This window comes from Tachypleus tridentatus, unplaced genomic scaffold (assembly GCF_004210375.1).
Source record: "Tachypleus tridentatus isolate NWPU-2018 unplaced genomic scaffold, ASM421037v1 Hic_cluster_2, whole genome shotgun sequence".
Taxonomy (NCBI): Eukaryota; Metazoa; Arthropoda; class Merostomata; order Xiphosura; family Limulidae; genus Tachypleus; species Tachypleus tridentatus.
Window position 1 is genome coordinate 36,721,069 of NW_027467782.1, and position 17,136 is coordinate 36,738,204.

Here is a 17,136-nt window from a genome sequence, read left to right on the forward strand (position 1 = left end):
CACAAATTCCACCCATAAAATTTTCAAAAGGAACTACCTTAACATCACATTTTACAGTATGCTCTTTGAGCAGCAATGAGCTAGTATTCATTTCTGAAATTATAGCACACAATAGCAGTGCTGTTAAAATGTTAAACAGCAGGTGCATAAAATGCCTACACTTATTTAGCAGATACTAATAGAACAATTGTATACAAGTATGTAAAGTGACTTAAGGTTAAGATCAATTTGAGAACAAGTTATAAGTGGGTGAGGAAAAGTGTAGTAAAAAACAGGCATGTGTTTACTGCCTTGTTTTAAGTTTACATTGCATGTGTATAAGCACAAATGGTTACTGTCAATAGCCTAGTTAAATAATGTAAAATTAATTTAAAAAACAACTAAATCAAGTAGGTAGAAGAGAAATGCACTTGAAAAGTCCAGTAATATAAACTATCTAATAGGTCAAGTAAATACACATACTGTGAACTCGTTTATTGTGCTTGCATATTTGTGTACAGTACTTCTTGCAAGCTCACTTACAGAGTACAGAGTAACTGATCATATAACCTATCTTTGCTCTTGGAAGAATTCACAAGAAATAAAAAATATGAATAATATGAAGTGACTTCACTGCACATTTGCCAACCTTGAAAGAGTCTAATGGGAAGAAAAAGATCTGCTGTGGAGCTTTAACACTTTGAAATCCTGCAAAAAAAGAAGGGAGAAATTATTTTTGACTGCTTATCAACTTCACTTAATATATACTTCTTATATGCAAAAACAGAGATACTATATACAGTGTAGAATTATTTTAAACACTACTTTTTACTCTTATCTAATAGGAATATGAAGTATGATATTCAAATAACTTGTATAACAATCTACAATTTTAATTTCTGATAGCCTGTACCCATTTACAAAAGTTATTTGAAATATGCATAGTACATGTGTGTATGTATGTATATTAACAGTGCAAGTAAAAGACATTAACACAGCAAGAGTAAAAAAATATATCATTGTGAAATAAACTGGTAGTTGGTTTAAAAACTAATCCAAGTACCACATTATGCTTTTAACCACAAGAAAAAGAAATTTCTAAACAATATTGAAGTTATCCAATAAATGATTGGTAGAATGTTAGGAGTTCTTCTACCTCCACTGCCCAAGTCAGTTTATAGCTGACAAGTTTAAATATTAAAAAACCTCCATTAATCTATTATTTTTCAATATATCTCAGTAACAGCGATATTTATATTTAACCCACATTTACACACGATGTCAAGTTGAAAATAAAATCTGATCTAAAATAGTTAAATGCTTGTTGCCAAAATAGCATTATGTTACAGTTTATAGCAGGCATTGACGTCTTACCAATGTTTAAATATTTAAACTTTCATAATTAACTGTTTACAAAAGGGGGTTTTAAGGTGCAAGTGTGTTTATAATTCAGTTCCATTACTTAGAATGGTAATCGTAAATTTAAGTTAATATTCTAAAACGGATATTGAAAATTTATCACCACCATCAAAAAGTGAAATTGGCTAAGTGGTTTATTCCTGAAGATTTATATTGATTTTTCCACAGTTTGTTTGATAAAGTGATTTGTTAGTTGATTTTGAAAATTTTGAACTGTAATAAATTTATTTTTTTTCTTAAAATACTATATAAAAGTAGTAGATAGCCATTAACTATTGGTTAGTCAAGAAATTAGGAAATTAATATCGCATTTTTGACGACCTAATAAGCCTAGTGTCGGGAATCATGCAGACTTTTTGAAGGCAGCAGCATAGCATATTTAAAGCATCTTAATTGAAAATGGAGAAACAAAGAACCGATACATTTTTCACTTTTTAAAAGGAGAGCAAGGGCAAGGTAGTAAGGAAATGACTGACTTTAAGATGAAAGCAGTAATAAGCTGGGGTTAGCAGCAGCAGATGAAGACAGCCAAATAAAGAAATCTAAAGATGAAGCTCAGTTACTATTGGTCGTTCAAAACCTGACCTAAGAATAAAGATCAATTTCTACATTTTCAGTAACAAAAATGGGGGAAAGGGCAGCATATTTTTTATAGCAACTGGTATAGTCAGTTTCCATACGTAGAGTCCACAATAAAGTGGATACTGTATTATGTTTGCTACCACCATTTTGCTTCACAAAGTCGTTCCGTAGAACCATGTTTTGTAGTTATTGTTTCCAAAAAAGAGTGGAAATATGCTAGGTATAAATTGAAAGTCAAGGTAAATACCAAATAAACTTGTAAAGCTTTGCTTCACTTTGGCACCACTTTAAATGTAGTTCAAAATACGGGTTTGATGCCGCAAAACTGCTGCACAGCAGTCTATATGGGGAAAATAAGTACTTTGTTAGACTTACGGATATTAATCTGTCCAGGCAAGGTTTAGCATGGAAATCTGATAGAGCATGAGGCAAATGATTCTTTAAATAAATGCAGTGGTATTGAACTTAAATGAGAATAGGATTTAGTTAACTTCAAAAGCAGCAAACGGAAAATGCAAAATATAGAAGCAAAGAAATACACAATTTTACTAAAGCTACTGAAACTCATTTACAGTTACACATTTATTTTAGTGCTTGCATACGTTTCCGTTTGATACGTGTGACGTATATTGCTGGACGCGTATCGAAATTTTGCCCGTTCTCCAAGTTTGTAGAAGAGTCAGGAATAAAAATCAAGAATCTCACCTAAAAGTATATTAACCGACGCGCAGAGAGAGAGTGAGAATGGATTAGTGGTCAGGTACAGGTCACTAAACTAAGTCTTGTAAGCTATAGTTGTGATAAACGCTTATTAGTAGGAAAACAGACGTTCCACTTGGAACGTTTATAGATTTAACTCTACGATCCGTTCAACTTCGGAGTTAACTTCGGACGTTAGTATTTCTTTCTACAATATTTCTAGATATTTTTCTCTGGGAAATAAACTTGTAAACCGCGATGGGCAACAAGTATAGCTAGTATTCCCGTCAAGTGAAGTAAGGGTATGTTTACGAACATGAATGGTTTGTGCTTTGTGGACCTGTCGTAGATAAAACAGTTATAGACCAGGTAGAAGACTATGGTGTTTGCGAGATTGTAAAATTCTGTATATAATCGTGTATTAACTATCTGCAACAAGGTAATAAATTGTACTTTGTATATTGAAATGTGTTAAAAAAGAAAAAAAATGTATGCATGGATCTTGTTGGCGAATACAAATTTGCTACATTATGAAATTCAATTAACTTCTAATTTAAAATTCCCAGCTATTTGAAATCATAATTCCAAACATACGTGGTGTAATAAATCGGATACAAGTCCGAAATAAATACCTAACACTACGGTATGTGTAACAACTGAGCCCGGCATGGCCAGGTTGTTAAGGTAATTGACTCGTAATCCGAGGGTCGCGGATTCGAATCCCCGCGACAAACATGCTCGTTTTTTCAGCCGTGGGGGAATTATGTGATAGTCAATCCCACTTGGTAAAAGAGTATCCCAAGAGTTGGCGATGATCACTAGTTGCCTTCCCTCGAGTCTTACACTGCAAAATTAGGAACGGCTAGCGCAGATAGCCCTCGTGTAGCTTTGTGCGAAATTTAAAAAACAATCGACTGAAGAAGTTGCCAATAATGTAAGTAAGGCAAAGTTCAAGGTATTAATATACTACTCGGCGATTTATTGTAAAATCTCCAAACTGGATCTTGCTAATGCCATAGTAAACTACGTGAAGCATTTCGTTAGAAAAATCAAAAATTGAGATGAAATTGTCACAAATTAGATTTGTGTAATTTTTGAAATTTTCTCCCAACAGAAAATTTAAATAAATCAATAAAAGAAGAAAGAAAGAAAGTCCCAGAGCAACAGAATGAACCAAGCAGAGAATGAAAGTTAATGACTGAGAAAGCTCCTCTTTGAAGTAGAAGAACAAAAGATTCTATTTAATGATAGTCTTTGTTGCAACATCATAGTCGAGTTTTAATTTCACTTGTATATTAAAACAACAGGTCAATGATAAACAAAAAATCTTATTTTATAAATTTTTAGTTTAAAGGGGACCAAGCCAAGCTGGCTAAGTATTTAAACATTAGCCTTGTACAGTACTGTATATTAGGTGCATGTTACAAAATGTTTTGGAAAAAAAAACACTATTGGAACGACAAACAATAAATTTTATAAAGTACAAAGTCTTAAATTTTAAGACCAAGAAGTCTGTTAAGTGGTTCGTTTAAATGTTGGTTTAGTAATATAGTAAATCGTTTGTCTGTATTAAGTTCTCAAAAACTCACCAGTACAATACACAGAATCAGCTACAGTAGTTATGCGGCTAACTAACTCAATCACTATAGTGATTTGAGAAACTGCTACAAAAACAAACCCAAAATCTTTAACTTAGTTCCACACTTTACTTGATAAGCCCCCCCTTCTAACAAGTTACGTCTTTAATTTCGTTCCGCTCTGCGATTTTACGAAACCTACATGATCATTTAAGGAAAATCTTTGCATATGAGAAAACATCTTAAAATCAATACGAATATTCCTAATGTTTACAGTATACAGTGTCAAACATGACCAATCAGATATTAGTAATAAGGTTTTAAAACTACTGATGCATGAAAGTAAAAATTTCTATAAAGCGAAGTTCCATTTGTTGGTTTATCTAAAATTAGGCAGAGGTGCACATGGTTAGATTATGGTATTTTTACTTATTTAAAAAATAAATTACTGTTTCACACTAACTGATCGCGTAGAATGCAGGATGAAAATGTGAAAGTAAAATTAGCTACTAATTATTTCTTAACTAATTTAGTTACTGAAAGATGTTAAGTAATACTATTCGTATTAAGTGTGCTGCGTTTAGTCGAAAAAGCGTTGTTCTAATCAATTGTCTACAGAGCATTATATTTTTTTTTAATTTCGCACAAAGCTACTCGAGGGCTATCTGTGCTAGCCGTCCCTAATTTAGCAGTGTAAGACTAGAGGGAAGGCAGCTAGTCATCACCACCCACCGCCAACTCTTGGGCTACTCTTTTACCAACGAATAGTGGCATTGACCGTCACATTATAACGCCCCCACGGCTGAAAGGGCGGGCATGTTTGGCGCGACGGGGACGCGAACCCGCGACCCTCAAATTACGAGTCGCACGCCTTAACACGCTTGGCCATGCCTGGCCTAGAGCATTAGAAAGAACTAAAACCAAGCAACAACACCCTAAAGGAAGAACGGGTGGTAATAACTAACCCGTGTTGGTATGTTTCAAGTTTATTTCAGAATTTCTGAAGCAGAACCCCAACCAACGTAAAACTTAGAGATAAAGCTGATGTACAGCTATTACCCTCCATCAATCACATAAAATTTAAAAAGGAACATAGAAGGAAAGAAGCGATAGTCATTTTCGTCTAAGCTAGCAATCATTATGAAAGAAGCTGTTCAACTTCGTAATCTTTCCTGGTTACGAATTTGGCACTAGTCCCAGTTTAAAATCTTGGAAAAACGACTATTGTGAAATACTCTGAAGAAACCAAACTACTTCAGAACGTAAGTAAATAACATTCCAAAACGGTTTACCAATATTAAATTTTAATTTCAAGTAATGTACTTGTTTCTCTAAATACAGTCATATTAAGATATGTATGTATCAGTACAATTCGAAAAATGTATAGATCTATCCATATAAACATACAGTAGCAGAAACGACGCCTTAAGGACGGCTGTTTGTGGTAGTAAGTAGTAATCGCAATATTGTGAACAGACAAAAGATGTACTTTTCTTCGAAGTACTGCGCTGGAAAATGTTTGGATTGCGCTGCTTCGTCATGCCCAACAAGGTGATTCAATTACAGGTGTGAAAACGGGGTTAATTCTAGTTTAGTAGAATTCAAAGTTACGCCAACAGAGATAGAATCTTCGGGTCTATTCCTAACGAAGGTCGTGTTCTTATAGTGAAAAGTACGTAAAAGTTCTGTTCCGTTATAAAGTGGTCCTTACAATTATATTTATAACGGAGTGACTCTTGAAAACCCAGGGAGAATTTTTGTTTGCGGTACTATCCAAGAGGTAACCTTCAGTGATTGCAGCACTTAAACTTTTAGGTAGAATTAGAGTAAACTGACTTAAAATCTTCAGTTCGCTTTTTTAAAGCATTGGCTATTTGTGTGCGACAGAAATACCCGATTTAATTTTTACTCAGTATTTCCACCAGCCTGCCTACCTTCAAACTGAAATGTTCAGATGAGATTAGTGTAGATTATTAGTTCGAACTAAAAAATTTATACTTGGAAGAAAAAGTCAGCCCACTAAGATTACTGTAACAGATTTACTGTTGTGCATTTTAGTACCTACGCTTGTTACTTTATAGTTTATTTTTGCATGTGACATATTCACTGTATTGCGTAATACCACCTGTTCCCGAAATCTCTAGAGAATTCTTGAAAGTGAGAATCAAAAACATGTTTACGAAACCGCACTGATTATTGAAAATTAAAAAGAAATTCACGTGATTGGTATATAAAAATTGACGCGCCGAAAAACTGCATTATTACTGCACAGCTAAAGTCAGTATACTACATGCTAGGAAGCTATAATTGTGATTAACGCCTAATAATCGTAAAGTTACAAAACCGGACTAGGGTTAGATTTCGAGTATTACAAACTGTTCACTGAATAACTTCGGATGTTAGAATTTCTACAAGGACATTAAATATTATCATCGGTAAAACTCAGCTACGTGAGGCGTAACAAACAATTTGCTCGTCGTGGACCTGGTTGGACGATAAGAGTTCTAGAGCGGATACAAGTTTCTGTATTGTTAGTTTGTAGAACTGTTGTATATGAAGTCAAATTTGCCAATAATTAGAATAAAAGTATTATTTTTGTTTGTATATTAAAAATGTGTTAAAGAAAACTGTGTATATCAATCTCATTCGCAAATACCATAAAATTGATAAATATTAACAGTTAATTAAATTCAAATTTACAGTTGAGTTAGTAATACGTAACGTACATAACGTAGTAAATCGTAGGCTCATCCGAAATAAAAAACATAATATTGCAAGAACAAGAGGCAGTTTTAAAATGAAACCCACTTGAAATAAAACGCATCTCTTAACCTGAAAATTACCTAGGAAGGTCGAAAAGTTGTTCTCTCCTTATCAATAAGTAAGTATTAATACTTACCAGCCGTTCCGAGATGCGTTTTGGTTTGTATACTTGTTAAACACAGACAAGCGTAAAGACGCAATAACGATTTTGAAAGGTTTAATTCTTTTTAACCATTAACTATATTAGCACTGAAAATATTTAGATAGTACTCTAAATAATTAGAGTACACATTTGTTAGCAAAATCAAACCAGAAACAAAAATGGTATGTAGAGTTTCGTTTAACACGTTAACTGCTTATACAATGCATTTGGGATTATAGTAAGAAAACTTGAGTTCAGCATTCACTTTAAAGACTAAAAAACATAGTTGTGTGTAAGCGTAAAGTTACAAATGAGTTGATCTGCGTTGTACCTAAGGAGATGTATAAGCCGACTTTTTACCAAGATTTATTGCTAAGGAATATGGGCGAGGATTAAGGATAAAAGTTGAAGTGCTTCTAGTCAATAACCAGAAATGCTAATGCTCGTAGGTATTTGCAACCGTAATAAGGTTTGTTTTTGAACTTCGCGCAAAGCTACACGAGATCTATCTACTCTCCGTAACAACTTAAGTATTTGCCTTAAAATACTCACGAACACGTTAAGATAAAAACGATTGTTTGTTGAATCGTGTGGTACGGAATAGTTATCACCACAATGTAAGACAAATTACGTAATAATGCGATTTGTTTTTACGACGATTCTTCTATTCCAGCTTTTCTGAAACGAACTTTTAAAAAGTGAATTTTCTGCAAGCTTACCAGGATAGAAAAAATGGTAGAAAACGAATCTTGCATTGTTATGCGAAATAGCCGAATGCTTCTTTCTATCAAGGTTATCAAGTTTGAGGCAAGTAAAACATTTTGTTAAAAAGCCTTATTTACAATTCAGAGATTTTTGCAAGCACCAATTCCTTTGTTATTATTACATTTTTTTATTATAATTTTACTTGAACTTAGTTTGAGTAATATTGATAATTATTTTAATTTATAGATTATTTAAATGTGCCTTTCATTAATTATTGAAGTATTTTGAAACCAATAAATTCAAATTTACAGTTGACTTAGTAATACGTAACGTACATAACGTAATAAATCGTAGGCTCGTCCGAAATAAAACATACGTAACATTGCACGCTGATACAGTGATAAAATTCAAATATTTAAAACATTTTACTTGCTCAATATAGATATTCTAAACTGGGTTCATTATGTTTTATTATCTAAAAAGTATTTAACATTTACATTTTAAATTTCAAATACAGTTTATGAAAGTGGCCTGTTTAATTATTTTCACTGAACTAGGACTTAAAGGTGAATTTTCAACACATTTAATAATTGCCTTAGAAATTGTACTTGGTTAGGTATAGTTCCTGTGTGGTTATCACATTTTTAAACACTTTAGTTTTTGAGTAAAAAATGAAACAAAAGATGCGGGTCCTCGAACTCAGGTTCCTCTCCGTCGTTCGGCTGTTTCCGTGACGTTTTACAACTATGATGTAATAGTTGCCAAACACGCTTCGTTGCGCGCCGACCATTTTGTTCCTTTTAGTGCTGGTGTTTTATGTAAATCTATCGGTGCTTTTTTCGGATAACATACTTTGCAAGATTATTTTTTGTCTTGATATTGCTACTTTGTTTTATGTTAACATGGTTTACTGCGTTGCTTATGGTTGTAAAAACGGTTCGGCATTGGGTAAAAGCTTCTTTTCGTTTCCGTGCAAGGAGAAGGAACCGGCAAGGTGGCGACAGTGGGTGCGGATGGTCAATAGGAAGAACTGGACACCTTCACACCATGCAAAGCTTTGTCAAAATCACTGAACGCTCATGGTTTGTGTCAGATCCCACTGTTTTGAATTCCGTGGATGTCAAGCCAGGCAGGTTGAGACTGAAAAAAAAACCATCTTTCCTCGTTTAGAGCTGAGGACTGATCTTAGCCTGCTGCATACAGGTTCCACCCCTCTGAAGCCATCTCTTGCCATCAAGAAAACAAACTTAAAGGTATGTGTGCAGTATAAAGCGATAAACAATAACTAGTACTTTATAAATTATTATATTATACAAGTTTTTGAAGAATGTAACTGGACATACACATTTCACATTTATGAGCGTGGTTTGCATTTGTGGCACCTGAAAGTCAGTGAAACCTTGATTTCCTAGTCTAGACAGTGGACAAATCTATCCCAAATAGAGTATATTCCAAGTTTAGAAGCTGGTAGATCATTCTGTAGGTGTTTTTGTATAATTTTTAAATATGGAAAAGTTTGAAGAATTCCATTTTTTAAATTTAACATTAAGATAAATTGAAATAAAATTGTCTTAAACATGTTGAAGCAATCAAGTACATGTTATGTATATGATCTTATATCTTCAGCTTTTAGAGGAAAGTGCTGCTGATGACATGGTACCTACTTCTGTAGAGGAAGTTGTGATTCAGCCCACTCCTGATGATGACTGTCAAGACTCTAGAGCTGACTCATTTCAGAGTGAGTCTGTTCAGACTTTAAGTATATCATGATTATTAGATTAAACATTCATAAGTTGCAACAATTGATGTATAATTTTATTTACATTAATTTGAATCTAACCGTGAAAGAATGTTATTATTTCAATACCTAAATAAAAACCTATTGTTTTAGTCTATCCCAAGTATTCCAAGAGGGGCACATACTGACTTGTATTCGGTTTCCAGAGGTGTACAGGTATTCCCATCTGGCTTGAAGACTGTAGCTACCCAGACAGAAAATCTTCCAACAATAGATTTTGCTTGTGGTACTGGTAAGTTAGTTTGAATATGAATATGAAATTTTCATTCATGATTTAACAATATTCAATAGTCAGATTAGTCTTGTTAATATTAATTTGATTATTTATTATAAACTATTGCTGGTAAACAGTACATTGTTTACATGTAATTCTTTCACTGATTTTTGCAGAATCATCACCTGCTGCTAAGAAGTCCTCTGTATCACAAGTGACAGATGCTGATGATACTGATAATGTTCATATGAGTGATAATGAAGGTGCTGATCCTGACTAGAACTTGTCAGATCTGTGTTAAAAGTAACTGTTCTAGATTCGTTCAGAGTAGGTTCGAACTGATATAGCGCTACTCGACACTGTTCAGAACACAAAGTCAAAAATACTCCGCCACTGTTCTCTTTATGCACTAGCCATGTTTATTTACATTCAACGCGCTGGCGGTATGTTTGGCAACTATTACGTCACAGCATTTCCTAGCGGCAAACGTAAAAACTAAAACGTTCGGATTGCCGCTCGGAAAGGGCTCTTTCTGCACCAAATTCTATGTTTCATTTATTAGCACATATTTTTTATGAAAAATGTGAACCTGCAAAATTAATCAGTATGAGTAGTTCTTTTGACTGCAAAGTTTTTTCTGTAAAATTCACTTTTAATCTAAATCTAATCGGAGATTCATGAAGACACCAAACAGGTAGTGTAGATGTAATAGTAAAGTTTCTAAATATGTTTATCAATGTTGTTTAATAGATTTAGAATATTTTGCTTATTAGAATGTGGTAATTCCATATATAGGTCCTTTGAGTGTGACAGTTTATTTAATTTCTAAAGTTACCAGTAACACGTTTCTGCAAAACTATTTTCACACTCTAAATAATAACTACCTAGATTTAGTTAACTTACTTGTATGATATGGCCCAATTGGAACTGAGCATTTATAACCAACTATAGATTCATTTTTTACAAGGTTTTATATAATATAAGGTGAATAGTTTTGCAAATGCGCAAGTCGTTTAACACTTAAGTTACCAAATGTGAAGTCTTAATCTGCAGTTTTTAAGGCTTGATAAATCATTAACTTGCTAATGGTATTTAATTGTGTGTAAAATCTGGTTCAGATTATCATTTCTAAAATTAAATTTAAATATGTTAATTAATGCTCTTACTTTAGGAAGATTAAGTTAAACCTTTAAAATTTACGTATTTTTATTCTAGTATTAGGGCACCTAAATTACCGCAGAATCCTAAAGAAGTACATTTATTCTTTCTTTAGTAATAGTTATCCATTGACTGCATCATTTTTAATCATTACTTAAATTAAAATATTAATTTAATTTAATTTAAGCCATAATATAAATGCTCCATCTTAACATATAGAAATTCTCGTTGTAGTTTACAACCTTCATTAAGAATTTTCAATAATTACTTTAAACGGAAGAGGATGAATTCTAAGATGATTTAATTTTATGGAATTCAGTAAGTTGCTTTTAACTTAAGATCTTTATATAAAAAAGGCTCGTTTGGGCTGAGAAAACACTTTACATAGAAGTGTTTTCTCAGCCCAAACGAGCCGTTTTGCATATAAATTCTCAACAAGTGGGTTTCTCGTCATCACTGATTAACTTAAGATCTATCGAGGTTGGTAGGTAGGTATTTCATGTTTATTGGCACAAAGTTACAAGGCTATCTGTGCCAAACAAAATGTAGTACACTATAATGGTATAGGGAAATGAAGGTTAGAATACATAAAATATGTAAAATTAAGACCTACCAGGAAGACTGAAGCATTAAGTTTAAACTTGCTCTCTGTTACCTGAAGTTGGCTTTCCAGTCCTGGGTTAAGGTCAAAATAAGATTAAAGCGTGTAAAAGAAATCATGCTAAAACAGTATATAGTCCAATAAAAACCTTAAATTAAGTTAAAAAGACCAATGACTCTTACAAATGTTAAAACATGGGTGAAGCAGCCAGTATCACCTATGACATTAGCTAATGACAAGGGCAAAACTACCTTAAAAATATGTTTAAAATTGCGTAGTCGTTCTTGGTTGTAACGACATGATAAAATATATACAATTGTGACCCGAGTGTCACACAGACCACACATTGCAGCATCAGTACCAGATAAAAGGTAGTGGCGAGTTAAAAACTGACTAATGCTCCTCCCTTCGATCTTTACAGAAACAAAATGGCCAAAGAGCTAAAGGAGGCTTAACTTGAGAGAGATTATTATTTCGTTGCTCACTCCAGGTCGACTACCAACTGGCATACAGTCGGGTTTTGATAACTGGACCATAATCCATGTATGGAACAGGGACGGTGGTGAGAGAGCCAGAGCAGATGGACTTTGCTGCTCTGTTAGCTAGCTCATTCCCAAGAATACCAACATGACCTGGTATCCAAAAAACTGGACAGAGATAATAAAGATGGGTCAGTTTGTTTTGGATATTGATAAGAATAGGATGGTAACTAACATGGAATGATATCAGAGCCAACAGACAGTTGAGTGAATCAGTATAGATCGTACAATTTGCATATTTTCAATATGAGTCAGGGCAAAAGAAATGACATACAATTCGGCAGTGAACACAAAACCGTAGGCGGGATTCTGTGTGCTACACACGAACTGTAACAAACCATGGTAGGACCAACAGTCACCTGATTTTCTATTATAGAAAAGTGTGGCCCAATGAGGATGGAAAACACAAAACCAAGTGGATGCTGTGGTAAAGAGCGAAGTTTTGAAGCATATATAAAAATGGGAGTTGCAAATGGTGAATAGACAGAGGGGGTTGATGGGACTCCACATACAAACTTTGGACTGGAGAAGTACGAAAGGCCCCAGTGCAAAGCCAAAGCCCCTGATGGTGGATAGGATCCAGCATTTTCATTGCTGAGGTTCTGGCAGAACCATGAACCATAGATCTATAGTCAAGTTTGGATTAGATAATGGCACGATAAATTTTAAGCATGGAGTATCGAGTTGTTCCGCAAGAGGTGGAAGAGAGGGCAAGGAGGATGTTCAGTGCTCTTATACATTTGACATGAAATTGTTTGATATGTGAAATAAAGTTTAATTTACAGTCAAATAAGACCTAAGAACTTTGCCTCAGGAAGTACAGCATCATCAATACGAAGTTCTGGATCTAGATGAAACAGTTTCAGGGAGAGAAAGTTGAAAACCATTTGCTGTGGTCCACTTAAGTATAGGATTGATTGCAGTTTTTTTTTTTTAATTTTGCACAAAGCTACTCGAGGGTTATCTGTGCTAGCTGTCCCTAATTTAGCAGTGTAAGACTAGAGGAATGGCGGGTAGTCATCACCACCCACCGCCAACTCTTGGGCTACTCTTTTACCAACGAATAGTGGGATTAACCGTCACATTATAACGCCCCCACGGCTGAAAGGGCAAGCATGTTTGGCGCGATAGGGATGCGAATCCGCGACCCTCAGATTACGAGTCGCACGCTTGGCCATGCTGGGCCTTGCAGTTTGTAGCTGCCAGTCAATAAACCTCATGTTTGAGGACTGACATGAGATGTGAAAGTCATCAATGAAAAGACCACTTACAACTCTAGGGGTAGCTGTTCACTAATGGCATTAATTTTTTTATAATGAAAAGCGTGAAACTTAGAACACAGCCCTGAGGGACTCCAAATTCCTATGGGAAAAAACGGGAAAGTGTTGAGCCCACACAGACCTGGAATCAGTGGTTCATTACAAACTGCCACACAATCCGTATGAGTGAAGGTCTCGCAAGATGCCATATTTCCATGTTGTATCATAAGCTCTCTCTAAATATAAAACAAACAAACAAACAAACAAGATGTTGTCGCTTCAAAAGGTTTCCAACTGCTGTTTCAAGGCAAATTAAGTGGTCTATCTTAAAATGTTGTCTTCGGAACCCGTACTGAGTGGGTGAGAGAACGTTGTTTGATTCAAGGAACCAAACAAGATGAGCATTAATAACCTCTAAGGTCTTACTGAGACAACTCGTCAGAGCAATGGGATGGTAATTCGAATGAATCTTTGGATCCTTCCTAGGATTAAGAGTATGGAGTACAATAGCATGGCGCCAAGCATCAGGAAAGACATTCTCCTGCCAAATCTGGTTGAATACAGCCAGGATAATAGTAACAGAGGCAGGAGAAAGGTGGCATAGCATCCCACAATGTACATCATCAGGTCCATCTGATGTATTGCCAGACCGATGAAGCACAAGTTGAGTTCCAGTGTAAGAAGGCGATTGTAGTCATAGGGATGATCAGTGGAGAAAGGAAAGAGGCAAATATTCAACTCGTGTTTTAAGAGCTAAGAAGGAAGGGGATGTGTTTCAAGGGCTAGATATGAGAGAAACATTCACAAAAAGTATTTGAAATGCTCTGAGCATCAGCAACTCCATGGTTGTTGAATATTAAGATAGAGAGGAGGCAGAAATATACCGTCCACTCACCTTCCGGATCTTGTCCCACATGATTTTTGAACTGGTGGTTGAAGAAATGCTGGAGGTGTATTTAATCCAGGAATTCTTCTGGCTTTGACGTTTAATTCGCTGAGCCTGTGCACGGACTTGCTGAAATGCAATAGGGTTTGTAAGTGAGGGATAACTACGAAATTTATTCAAAGTACGTGTCTGAGCTTTGTGTTATAGAACAAGCAGAATTCCATCAAGGGCAGGGGTGCCGTGAGAAAGATGTCGAAGTTTTGGAGATGCACTGAGCAGCTGCTTGGACAATATAGTTAGTTACTGCTGTTACACAAACTATCGATGATTTACATAAGATGGTAGGACCAAGTTCGAGAGCAATGAGAGAGGGCCAGTTGGCCTGGTCCAACTTCCACTGAAGCACACGGGTCAGGTGACACTGACCACGGCCAGTCTCTTAATATGATAGGTAAACGATCACTAATCCGTGAATTGATGTGAACCTCCCAAGAAAAGGAAGTGAGAAGCGAAGGGGAGCAGGTAGAAAGATCTATAGCAGTAAATGACTGACTGGGTGCATGAAAATAAGTGTAAGAGCCACCACTGAAGAGAGACAGGTTGTAATTCAAGAGTAAATGCTCTATAGCACGACCCCTCCCATCAATACTAGAACCACCCCAAAGGAGTTTATGCCCATTAAGATCCCCCAAAATTAATAAGGGGGTAGCAGTTGCTCAGTGAGGGCATCAAGGTGACAATTTTTTGTAGGGGTAAAGTACAGAGAGAAAACAGTGATGGCACGACCCACGGAGATACGGATGGCTACAGCCTCTGAGGGCGTATTCAACGACAATGACCGGGTGGGCACATGTTGATCAACCAGCAGTGCTACTCCCCCATGTCCGATACAATAGTTTGATTACTGACTGCCCACTACGATTTCAGTAACGGCGTGATACCTTAAGGTTAAGTGTATGAATTACTTAGCCTAGAGTAAAATGCATAAATTAATTATCACGAAAGTGAAAACACCGATTCAATTTTACACTCGAAATGTCTCTGAATTAAGTTTTCTTCTATTACTAACATTAATAAAAACAATCCTCTTAAGGGAAACTAAATTCAGTTTCGTTCTCAGTACATTTAATTTTATATTTTCAGTATATTAGACTAACAGTATTCAGTTACGTTCTTAAGGAACATGATGTAAAAGCCATTGACAGAAATTAATTTCTAGCACATTTTAAGCGTTTATCTAAAATGATTTTTAAATAATTATTCTATGAACACCCAGAATTCATTTGATAAATGGTCTTAATTTTGATTGGGTCATAAGGAATTTCCCAATGTCTGATTGCCTCGAATGCAATTTAACTGTTCGTCAAGATTGATTTCAAAACAATTCAGTTATGACATGCGAGGTTACAGCATACTATGGTGGAATTTGCCTCGTCATTTTTTTAGGAGCAATACTATAGTGTACTTGAATCTCGTGTACACAAGTAAATCGTTGCAGCGATTTTACTATCGGAAGATTAAATTAATGTCAGTTTTGTAAAAATAACGGTACTTGTAAAAACTGTTGTGTTATAATTTATAATGCACTGGGTGCTGTCTTTCGAAACCGATACAAGATGTTGCTATGTGACATATTTACCGATATACATTTTAATATCTGAGTTTGTCTCCGTTTGGTGCATGTGACATATCGTTAAGTGTGTATTTCGAAAGTCCCGCACACAATACTAAGTCATATCTGGTTTAGAACCGAATTTTTACAGAGGTTCATGGAAAATGAATTTTTCTCATACACCTATCTGTACACTTCTCTTGACTGCTAGCTAGCTTAAAGCACACGTAAGACTTCACCAACAATATCTAATGTCCCCGTAGAAATTAACGTCCGAAGTCAAGTCACTGAAGTTAAACGGTTTGTTAATGTTCGAATTCTGTAAACTTTCCTCGTCAAATTCTGTAGTTTTCCCGATTACTAAGCGTTAATCGGAGTTGTGGATTCCGACGATGCTTGGAGTACACTGACTGTAGGTGCCAACAATAGTATTGTCTCTCGATACGTTAGTTTATATACTTTAAGAGTTTAGAATATTCAACAATATTCGAAGATACGCTCGTGTTTCCAAAAAGTTGCTTATTCTTATGCTTGAAAATCTCAAAACATTTAGAGAAGAGGCGGGACTTGCATAATACTCATTCAACGCCACCCGAGTCTGTTGCTGTTTGCATATATTAAGATAAATGCATGACAGTAAAATCGTAATTTTCTAAAACTAAAGCAGAGAACTTACAGCTGTGAGCACAGCTGAAGCAAATGCCTTATGAAGTTTTGCAGAAGACAAGCTTTCGTTACAAAGATTTTACCAAAACGTCTACACTTAAAATGCGATATGAATAATTAATTTCACATCCATTCTGAACATCTCCACTATTTAGTTCACATTCTGTTCTTTAACTCTCGAATATTATAGTATTAACCTTTTTCGGATCTAAAATTTTAAAGATTTTAGATACCACCGATTCTGATGTACCTGCTGAAAGAATTAAAATAAGTCAGTAAACTGGAATCGATTACGATTTTTTTTTTTTTTTGAAAATGTACGCGCCACATTTAATTTCAAAAAGCTAACGATTAATAATCGTATTTGAATATGTATAGCAAATGAAAAGGTAACTATTCCCTCTATCATTAGTTATTTTGAATAATTTAGCCTAAAAAAACAAACAATATTTCCACTAAATGATCATCCCTTAGCTTTTCGTTACAGTGCAAGTGGCAAATTTTAAAACTGATCTATGATTAAGGAATGTGTAGACG

General features: G+C 35.0%; 1 protein-coding gene across 6 annotated transcripts; it reads left to right on the top strand.

The window, feature by feature from the left end:
* Nucleotides 1-5,829: 5,829 nt before the first annotated feature.
* On the top strand, nucleotides 5,830-11,341 carry LOC143242980 (uncharacterized). Of its 6 annotated transcripts, none has more exons than XR_013023540.1 (5): nucleotides 5,830-5,928; nucleotides 8,844-9,119; nucleotides 9,493-9,604; nucleotides 9,758-9,896; nucleotides 10,055-11,340. XR_013023540.1 is itself a non-coding variant. In XM_076486592.1 (4 exons), the coding sequence occupies exons 2-4, from the start codon at nucleotides 9,566-9,568 to the stop codon at nucleotides 10,156-10,158; spliced, it is 282 nt and encodes a 93-aa protein (XP_076342707.1). In that variant the 5' UTR covers nucleotides 5,837-6,036; nucleotides 9,493-9,565; the 3' UTR covers nucleotides 10,159-11,341. The 6 variants fall into 6 exon arrangements, 3 of the variants coding, with proteins under 3 accessions (XP_076342707.1, XP_076342708.1, XP_076342705.1); XR_013023539.1 differs by having other exon boundaries at nucleotides 5,836-6,036; nucleotides 8,847-9,119; XR_013023538.1 differs by having other exon boundaries at nucleotides 5,837-6,036.
* The last annotated feature ends 5,795 nt before the right edge of the window (nucleotides 11,342-17,136 follow it).